At 33.9% G+C, this 9,960-nt stretch overlaps 1 protein-coding gene across 2 annotated transcripts; it reads right to left on the bottom strand.

Annotated features, from left to right (window-relative positions):
* Positions 1-2,528: 2,528 nt before the first annotated feature.
* Positions 2,529-8,684, bottom strand: BAM7 (beta-amylase 7). 2 transcript variants are annotated; one of them, XM_028072438.2, is made up of 11 exons: positions 8,349-8,684; positions 7,527-8,101; positions 6,826-7,110; positions 6,131-6,208; positions 5,743-5,946; positions 5,462-5,656; positions 5,114-5,278; positions 4,706-4,966; positions 3,646-3,864; positions 3,227-3,446; positions 2,529-2,871 (listed from the first exon to the last, which is right to left on the bottom strand). In XM_028072438.2, the coding sequence occupies exons 2-11, from the start codon at positions 7,977-7,979 to the stop codon at positions 2,843-2,845; spliced, it is 2,109 nt and encodes a 702-aa protein (XP_027928239.1). In that variant the 5' UTR covers positions 7,980-8,101; positions 8,349-8,684; the 3' UTR covers positions 2,529-2,842. The 2 variants fall into 2 exon arrangements, with proteins under 2 accessions (XP_027928239.1, XP_027928240.1); XM_028072439.2 differs by having other exon boundaries at positions 7,527-8,001.
* Between the last annotated feature and the right edge of the window lie 1,276 nt (positions 8,685-9,960).

Genomic DNA, 9,960 nt, shown 5'->3' with positions numbered 1-9,960 from the left:
ACTAATGTTAGTCTTGCAATTATTAGTTTTTGTTTGCCACGTTGGTTTTTCTTTTCCTGTGTTTTCATTTTAAAATTGGACAAGTGATTAAACAAATAGAGAGATACTTATTTATGGTTTGATTGTGTTTAAACTTAAATTGAGATTAAATTTAATCAGTACAGAACATATAATCTCCAAAATATTTTAAGAGAAATAAAAAATTGGATCATATAAAATAACTTGACTGAAAATATAGTACCAAGGATTTAGTATAATAACAAATTGTGAAATATATCTTTTACGGTCCTTAAAATTCACCATAATATAATTTAATTTGATTCATGGTTTACTGATTAAATTCTACAAATCTTTAAAATAAAACTCTTTTTATATTTGTTAGATGAGTGAATTAAAAAATGTCATAGGATCAAAGCTCCTACATAAATGCGTTTAGAGTTAGAACAGCAGACTTATCTTAACTAATTTATGAATATTTTCAAAAATTGTATAAATTTTTAAATAGTCTAATTTATAAATCGATTTCTAAATATTTTATATTAATTGAAAAAATTGATTTTTGACTAATTTTTATTATTTGAAATTTAATTGCACGATTATGGGCTGGTACAATCTATCTAGGCTAAAATTGACTTAGCCTAATATAATTTCGATTCAACTTAATTTGACTTTGAATGGTTTAGGTATAACTAATTTGATCACTTGAACTTAATCTTACTTGTGCCTAACATGATTCAATATAATCTTGACCAAATTCAATTTGAACTTGACTATTTCAGTTGACTAAGACCTACTTGATCTTGATTTGGTTCAACCCATACTAACCTAGAATAGGTTCAACCTAGGTGGACTAAGACTAAATTAGGCTTAACTCAACTTGATCACAACCTAACTCAAATCCAATTCAACTTGACCTAGGCTCAATCCAATCCTACTTAATCAATCTCATTTCAATCCAATCCATGCTAAATATGGCGCAATCCAATTTGACATTTCCTAATTAAGGCACAATCTAACTTTTGGCCTAATCTAATATAGACCCAAGCCAACTTGGCTTAACTTAAGCCATGGTCAATTTAGTCTAATTTGGGTCTGCTTGACTCGGTCTGACCTATGCTCGACTTAACTTATGTCCTACTCAACTTAGCTCAACATGGATTTGACCATCTTAACCTTAACACATCATGTGTCCAACCCAACTTACTCTGACATAGGCTCAACAGTGTGTGACTTGACTCGATAATGCATGACTTAAGCTTAATTTGACTCAAACTTGCATAATTTAGGCCCTTCATTGTATAGGCCCAACTCATAAAATCTTATCACATCTAGATCTGCTTAACTTTGCACAATTTGAATTGTTCAATCACACGTTAATTTTAAATTTTTAAATAAAAAAATTAAATCTATGTACATTTAAAATCCCACTAATTATATTAGATTTAAAATCTAAAATTATAGATTTGATTTTTTTTGAGTAAAAAAAATTGGAGCAATTAATACCTTCTTTCATTTGTGAGGTTTATTTAAATAATTTTTTTTTCTCATTTAAAAATTATTTTTTACATGAAAAACTGACCCATACAAAAAAAAAAAAAGTGGATTTTTAACCCTGATCCATATATGTCAAGATTGAGAGCTATAATTTTTCAAATATATTAAAAAAAAAGTTGGTGGTCAAATATATTTCAAGTACAAAACTACTTCACTGTATTATCCAATTGGACCAAGCTATTGCTTCAATTAAAAATTACCTTGATTCCCGTATGAACAAGATTACTTGTCTACTTGTAGAGTATGTAGCATGTAACTAGGAGTATTGTTCCATTTGAAACTAACCTTTTTAGTATGTTTATCACATCAATTGTTTTCAAATGAAATATGCTCCGTGTTTGAGAATATACTATAACATTTGTATTTAAAAACGTTGCTTCTGTTTGGTTATAAAAATTTGTATTTTGAAATTTACTTTCTTTTTACACTCATCACATCCCCGGTTTACTTTTCTATATCACTTGTCATATCCGTTACTTTCATTTCAATTTTTTTCTCTTCATACATTTTTAATGTTGTCAAACAATCTTTAATTTATTCTTTTTATTTACACTAGCTTAAGGAATATGTATCACGGCAGGTTCTGGCCATATATGATGCCCAATTGAGTAAAAAATGACATTTTCAAGGTTAAAACTATGCAATGTACCTACTGTGCTGAGGATTTGAAATAAAAAATATTAGATGTTTTTATACAGTTATATTTCAAAAGTACAATCAAGCCTTACCACATATTCTGGGATGTAATTATGTTATTCATTGTTCAAGATAAACTTATACTTGATATCATTTAAATTATATGATATTGGAGTAATTATAATATATAAACTTATTCACAAAACCAACAAAAATGTCAAACAAATCCTTGACTTCAAAATTATGATTACCAGATTAAAAATCTAATATGCAACCTATCTACAGATCCTTACATGACAATCTGACAATTAACATTATTTATTATAAGAGTAAAAAGCTGCATGAAACTGAACTAAGCAGTTCATCATATCATCATTTATATGGGTGTGCTATAAATTTGCAAGTTCAATAGTTGTACAGATATTGTACACTGGCTAATAAGGTCAATGAGTGGTGTGGGTAAATTATACATCTCTTATGTGAGTTGTTTAATCCCAAAAGAAGGGGAAGAACAAAAGCTCATTCTAGTCAAACTAGATGACTAACAAATATGTGCCGCAGCAAATAACAATCCTATTTCTCCTATTCTGTAGCAGAATACCCCAACCATTTTGTCAGGGGAATTATAAATACAAATCCTATTCTTCATAGGTTATACCTGAAGATCAAGAACAGCTTCCCCTGGAATAAGAAATAGTGCAGTCAACAACCCTAATATGATCAATGTCCCAAAAGATAGCAATAACTTTAGCAGATACTAAACGTATCGGTGTTCTGATAACTTATATTAACTTTCATATAAAATTACTTGGTAAATGATTCCAATCAGATAATAGGCATTGTTAAAGATTCCAATCAGATAATAGGCTCATGCTAGTTGGATCAAAGAACACTGCCAGTGGGAGCAAATAACGACATCCAGACTTCAACACAAAATTAGTAGCTGCTGAGCTATAACTATGAAACAAATTTGGTCTTTTCTCGATAGATATTTCCATAAATCAAGAAGATACATTTGAAACATCTATCAACTTACCGTGCATCCTTTTGACAAATCGTTCAAACTCTATGAAATTTTGTCGTTCCATAAGACGTGGACTAAGCCTCAGGTAAGTAAACGATGAAAAGTGCCTTCCATCTGGATCATTCATGGGCTTGGCATGATCCAAAACCTTGTTGTAGCTAACTCTGTTTAGGCAAGGAAATCCATTCTGACTAGTAACTGGTAGGTCAACATCCCAACCGGCATTCAACACCTGCAATACACCATCAGCCAATCAGGGGTGCACTTTACATTAATTGGCCTTAATTTTTGAAATAATATTTAGTGTAAATCATTCTTTCTATATATTAGACCAACACATATCAATTATTCCAACAAATTCTTCCCAATGAAATTGCTTATACAGGACGCTAACCAGATAAAAATACGTTTCGCATAGATTAGACACGTACTTGCCAGACTAATCCCTCAGGATCTGCAAATGTCTCTGGAAAACCCTCATGTTGGTTTAATGTGGGCAACTCAACACAAGGAATGTTTAAGCTAACTCCATTTATCTTTAACATTGTCATAATTGCAGCATAGCCATCACGATTGCATGGGTTATAGTACCCAGCAGTTAATTCAGCAGCATGACTTGCAGTCTTGTACCACCAGTAAATACCTGATAACTGTATAGAACTTAAAATATATCAGACTGTACATGACCAAAAGACATACGCACCACAATAACTAAAAAAATATACCAACAAATGTATAACTCCTAGTCAAATAGGATAAGCTTTAAAGTAGCATTTTGGAATGGTTTTCTTTTCTTCTTATTTTTGGGGCTTCGTGCAGAAAATACTATTCTTTTTGGCTGTAGATAAAAGTGTATTACTAATGGATATCAGTCAAAAAAGAACACTCCCTTGGTCAGTAGTGGACAAACCAATCTGAAGAACTAAGTAGAACTTTTTACATAAAGGGAAAGTAATTTTCAAGCACAAATCCACATCATGAAGATTAGGTACCTTTTTTTTTTTTTACCTAGCTTTTTTTCCAGAATATTTTCTTGCAATGGAGTAGGCCACAACACATGTAGCATTAATTTTATAAAAATGATTTTTTCCCTTATAATTTGTTAAGGGAGATGCAGACAAGGCCGTTGCTCTTTTTTGTGGATGAAAATTTATTACTTAGAAGTATCATTGATCAGTCTACCAAAGATGATTCCTTCCTCTGATAAACTTCGCATATTGAAGAATCCATCCCCACACACTAAAATTTAAGATAGTGTTGGTTCTCAAAATTTTCTCAAGAAAACAATATTTTTGACTGAAAATAAGTTCTCAAAAGTGACACTTCAAATAATTGAAAAATAACACCACGTATGTAAGATAAGGGCTGATCAACTATTCGATTCCTTATGTACTATAAGACAAAATCATTAGTTTTGGATGCAGAAAAGAATCAAAGATTTTTTCATGATTTAGAGTACAAAATTTTCTCCAAAATAAATTTCTTTATTACCTTTGCAGTAACACAAGATCCCTCAAAAGCTAATTTTGCCAGAGAAAGTACCCGGTTTCCGTGATCAACTAAAACCTGAGAGTACCAGCTAAGAAAAAACCTGCCATAGAAGCCATCATAATCACCCCCATCACAAAAGAAACCTGTTTCATGTGGCTGAGAATTATAGGTACCAGCATTATCTGGTCCTCTAGCCCAAATAGCGTGACCTCTTGCTTCTGCTGCTTTCCTAAGGCTTTTCAACATATACTGATCATAACACTGTACACAGGATGGGGGGATGATGAGCAAACTGGTTAAAAATAGATCCAAGAATAAAAAAATACATTTGAGCCAAGGAAGCATTTGCAAGTGAAAACAGAATCTTAAAAATTGACAGACATAGATAACTATAATACACTTAACTACCTGGAATTCACCAATACCAGGATATCTCCAACCATGCTTTACAGGACAAGATGGATATCTTAGCTCTCCACATGGACCGAGTCCAACTTCAATCATGGAGATTAAGCCATCCTCAAAATACTCATCAAACTCTACCCGGAAACTTCTCATGAAATCAAAGTAAACCTACAAAGTACAGCATACTTAATTTTATCAACGTAAATAAAATGGAAACGAGATCTCCAAACCTAGCCCCAAAAGGCATCTGATATATAATTCAAATTGATTCATTTGGAAGGAAATGATTTGAAACTAAGAAATTAACAGTCTAACAGTGGTATTATTGTCATTGCATAATGTCATCATTACCTCCACAGCAGTACGACCTCTTAAAACTCGTTCCTTATCTATTCCCCAAGAAAGACATTCAGGGTTGTGCCTTCCCTCTCTATCAGTGAAAAAAATGTCAGGATTGCTCCTTCCAATTTCAGCAACCCAATGCGGCAATGGAATACAAACATCATCACCAAAATTCCCTCCACATTCATGAAATGACATAACAACCTGGCCAAGTGTCAAAAGGACATATCACCACCAATGGAAGATCGAATCAGCAAGAGAGCACTTAATGATTAAACTACAGAACTTACCTGCAGCTTAAGCTTAACTTCTCGCACCATTTGAAAGAGTCTCTTGTAACCATTCCAATTATACTCTTGTGGAGCATGGGCCTCAACGATTCCCCACCAACAATCTACCATAACACCATCAACATGCACTGATTTCAACACCCTCAGCTGCTTTAACAGACCATCAGGATCAACAAGCTCACATTTTATATTGATCACCCCTAACTGTCAAAAATTTAGACAGAATGTTCCAATATAACGTTAGAGTCATATTTACAAATAATTTCCTTAAGAAAATTACAGTTTTTTTTTTCATACCCCTATATTATGAAGAACTACCCAATATAAGCATATAAAAGAAACAGAACTTCAATATATTAGTGAAAATAAGAGTAAATTAATAGCTTACCGGCAGCATCACATAAACTGGAACATATGGGGTACCAGCCAAATCACGCTCGGGTAATCTGGCAGGCAAGTCAGCAATCTGCAAACAAGAAGGTATAAAACAATGCCAAGATATTCCTTCCAAAGGCACCATACTGAAACAATTACATGGAAAATAAAAAGAATGAACATGCCCTTTTTGATATTTATCTGACTCAGGGTTCTTTTCAAGTTTTCATGATAATGACTTCTACTGACAAAAACAATAAGGTTAGCTCTTTGCAAAAACAGAGCATGTAGAAAATACTAGACAATTCAAGAGTTCTGCATATGCACCTAACCTCTAGCTTAAACCCTTTCCTCTTAATTCATCCCTACCTTGCACTATCTACCCTTCCCTTGAATATTCTGATTCCTGCAAACTGATTTCCCTTTACCATCCACTATTCCTAGCCAGCTCAGGAAACAGTTTTGCTCCAAACTTATGCCCCTCCTTTGTGTTTGTCTACTCATGTGTTTATTCTTTTACTTCTCATCCCTTTACTTTTAACATGTTGTATTTCTACACATGCAGGAATGGTGAACTGGGTACTAACATACCAATGAATAATCAAATAGACACCAGTTCATGCTAGCAGCCTATCACCGTCACCTCAGCAATAGTAAGAAGCTTTAGAAAAACAATTAATATGTTGGTCAAAGACCTTTATTAGATACCTGTTTCTCATCAGCATTATCAATTGAACCGCCAATCAGAGGATGGTTGTCTCTTTGTGCTTCTCCATCCCCCACAATAGATGTTTGAGATCGGGAAGTTGAGGATAGATCATAAGGAGATGGAGTTGGCATAAAAACACCTTTCGTTTGACATGCACTATACTCTAAAGGGCTCCGATAGCTAGAAGCAACTCCCCTAAGAGAAGAGGATGGAGTTTGTTGTGAAGCCACATGGGAAGATGATGAAGTGTGAATTGTTGAATTACCACCAGCTGGCTTTTGACCCTGTAAGGTTGAGAAGAAAAGTTTCCAATGTGGGAGTTTTTCTGAGATTTGTCAGAACTGAAATTTGCAGATGCACAACAATAATAAGACATTAAATTAAAATATACAATATTTTAACTTGACTAAGCCAAGAATTAAACTACACAGTAAGTACCATGTATCTATGTATACACTGTTGATAAACAAAACATATTTTTCAGCAACAGAGACCTCCAAAACAAATGTTGTTGATAGGGGATTTCAAAGTGAAATAACCGGGTTAACAAAAAAACATAATGATCAAGCCATAGTCCTCCCATTCTTGGGGAAACCACATATGATGCCTGCAGATGCAGACCAAAAGTCACAAAATTCAACTAAAGATTCAGTCTCAGAAACAGAAAGTTTAACTTACATCTTGCAAGATAGTCAGTTACCTGAGATCTTGAGGGAAAAGTAGTACCATCTGGAAGAACCACCCATCCAGCCTCCCTAGCTAGAGCAGCAATGACATCATTTATGTCTGCCCTAACTCTTAGATTGTAGTTGCCATGCCTGCGAAGCCCGGCCAAGATCCTTGCAGTGATGGCCCTCCGGCGCCTCTCTCTTAGCTTTGTTCTCTCTTTCTCTTCTACCGGCCTAGATCTTCGAGTGCCTCCACCAGGGGTACCTACTTGTTCATGAAACTGCTGGTGCTGTGGAAACCTGTTGTCACCAGTGGCAGTTCCCATCTCATTCCCACCATCAATCCCCACCATCCCTGAAGCATTTCCCTGCTCGCCTCCATTTTCCTCATAATCATCTTCATCATCATCCTCATCCTTCACATCCATTCCCATTTCTTCATCATCCTCACTCGTTCCCACAAGCCTTTGCATATCAGTTGCCATAATCCCAAGTCTGAACCCTCAACTGTTCAATTTTGATCAATTTAATTAAAAACTACCATTTGCTCATCAAAATTTAGGAACAGCCGTCCATTTCAAACCAAAATGCTCATGAATCCCACAAACTGCACAGAACAAGAATTAGTCAACTAAAACCACTAAAATTTCCTCTTCCCTAAATTTTGAGGTACTTCCCACCATTCTCCACTGCATACACTATCAGACCTAAAGCTAAAAACTACTCACTCCAAATATTCTTGGTTCATCATGGTGAAGAACCAGCACTCTTAGCTAGATAGGGACACATTTAATTTCTTAACCACATATTTTCTAATCTAAAGCAGGAGAAAAAATCTACATGACTTAATTTACCTCTCAAATTGAAACCAAAACCAGTTATCCGGCAGATCCGTCTTCTCCCCACCGAAATCCTCAGAACTGACTCCGGAATTCCCGGCGACCGACACTGAGGTCCGGCGAGATCGACTGAGAAGGGGAGAGATCTGACGGGGAAGAGTTCAGACCAAGGAACTGCGGTGACTCCAAGTGTCCGGCAACGGAAAGGGGAAGAAGTCCGGCCGGTTAGGGATGAGTGAGCGTGCGAGCGAGTGAAGCATGCGAAGATAGACAGACGTCTCACGAGGATGGGTTTTCGCTCGTGTCGAGTGCGTGCGTGTGCGGAAGCAGCGTGTTTGCGACTTTGACACGATTGATGCGTGCCAACTTTTAAGTAAATGGAAAATAAAATTAGTATGATTAGGTTACCCATGCAATGCATGATTTTAGTTTCTTATTATAAGGTGGATTTTTTTAAACTAACTGCCTTATGTCACATTTATGATGTGATACTAATATTTAGCTAAGTTTTTATCATTTTTTTTATTTTTTTTACTTTATCAATTGTATTAATTTATATGTATTAAATTAATTTTTCAAGGCTTTACGTAGTATTTATTTATTTTAGTTTAATATAAAATAGTATTTATTAAAATGAAAAGTTTCTAAATATAAATATTAAAATGTAAAGTGTGTTTTACCATAGATAATTAAATTTGGTAGTAATGAGAAATAATTAAATAATAATTTATATTCAATAAAATTTAATAATTTCTAAAATATCTTTTTTAACTTATTTCTGATTTAAAATCAGTTTTTAATATTTAAATCTGTTTCTAAACAAATTTTTTTAAAGTTGAATTTAGAAAGTAGAAAAGTTTATTTGAATTCAGTTTTAGTTAAAAATTAATATCAATATTAAAATCAATTTTCCACAAAAAAAATCATTTAAAATTTATGTAAAGAAATAATTTAATAAGAATAGTTTATTTTTACTGTATCAAAAAAGTTAGAGCAAATGAAATTCAACCTAAAATATCAATTGGAAAACACATTCAAGGATTTAAAAAAAATAATATTTTAATCATATTTATTTCATTATTTAATTTACAATTCTAGTAATATTATTATATTATTAAAGCAAATTGTTGAGTTAGTGTTTTCTTTTAAGAGTATGAAACTATTATTCAGCAATGGCATAGTCAATAGAATCAATAGGGGCTCAGAAGAACAAAACAAAGTTTTATATCTTTCTTGAGTAACAAAACTCAATCACTAATAGGAAGTGAATTGGTGTTGAGGATCTAATTGACAGAGTCCATAGACATCATAATCGAGACACACAAGAAATTGTTATACATTATTATGTTGTTATTCAGTAGCAACCAAGTTTTAGAAAGCACAACCATCACTGGTAGGAGTTAAACGTGAGATTGGACTCCAATGCATCCTAGATCGATTGAAGCTTTGTATAGAAATCTATAATAGGTGCACCATTCTACTCCATATATAGGGGTGGCAAAACGGGTTGGGACCAACGGGCCAGTCCGTCAGCCCGTGCTAAAAGGAACGGGTTAGGTTGAAGATTTCAACCCATCAGTCCGTTCTAGCCTGTCCCATCCAGTCCGTCAACTTGACGAGGCAAAGT

Source organism: Vigna unguiculata, chromosome 5, assembly GCF_037176805.1.
Source record: "Vigna unguiculata cultivar grain cowpea cultivar isolate G323 ecotype 2 chromosome 5, ASM3717680v1, whole genome shotgun sequence".
NCBI lineage: Eukaryota > Viridiplantae > Streptophyta > Magnoliopsida > Fabales > Fabaceae > Vigna > Vigna unguiculata.
Note: the sequence above shows the minus strand (reverse complement) of the source record. Positions and strands in the feature narration are given on the sequence as shown.

Excerpts from the sequence above, each read along its gene's own strand:
- BAM7 (XM_028072438.2), bottom strand. The coding sequence starts at position 7,979 with ATGGCAACTGATATGCAAAGGCTTGTGGGAACGAGTGAGGATGATGAA. Across the intron at positions 6,209-6,825 it reads ATAATGCTGATGAGAAACAG|ATTGCTGACTTGCCTGCCAG; the intron begins GTATCTAATAAA and ends TCTTGTTTGCAG. Across the intron at positions 2,872-3,226 it reads ATTTGTCAAAAGGATGCACG|GGGAAGCTGTTCTTGATCTT; the intron begins GTAAGTTGATAG and ends TTCTTATTCCAG.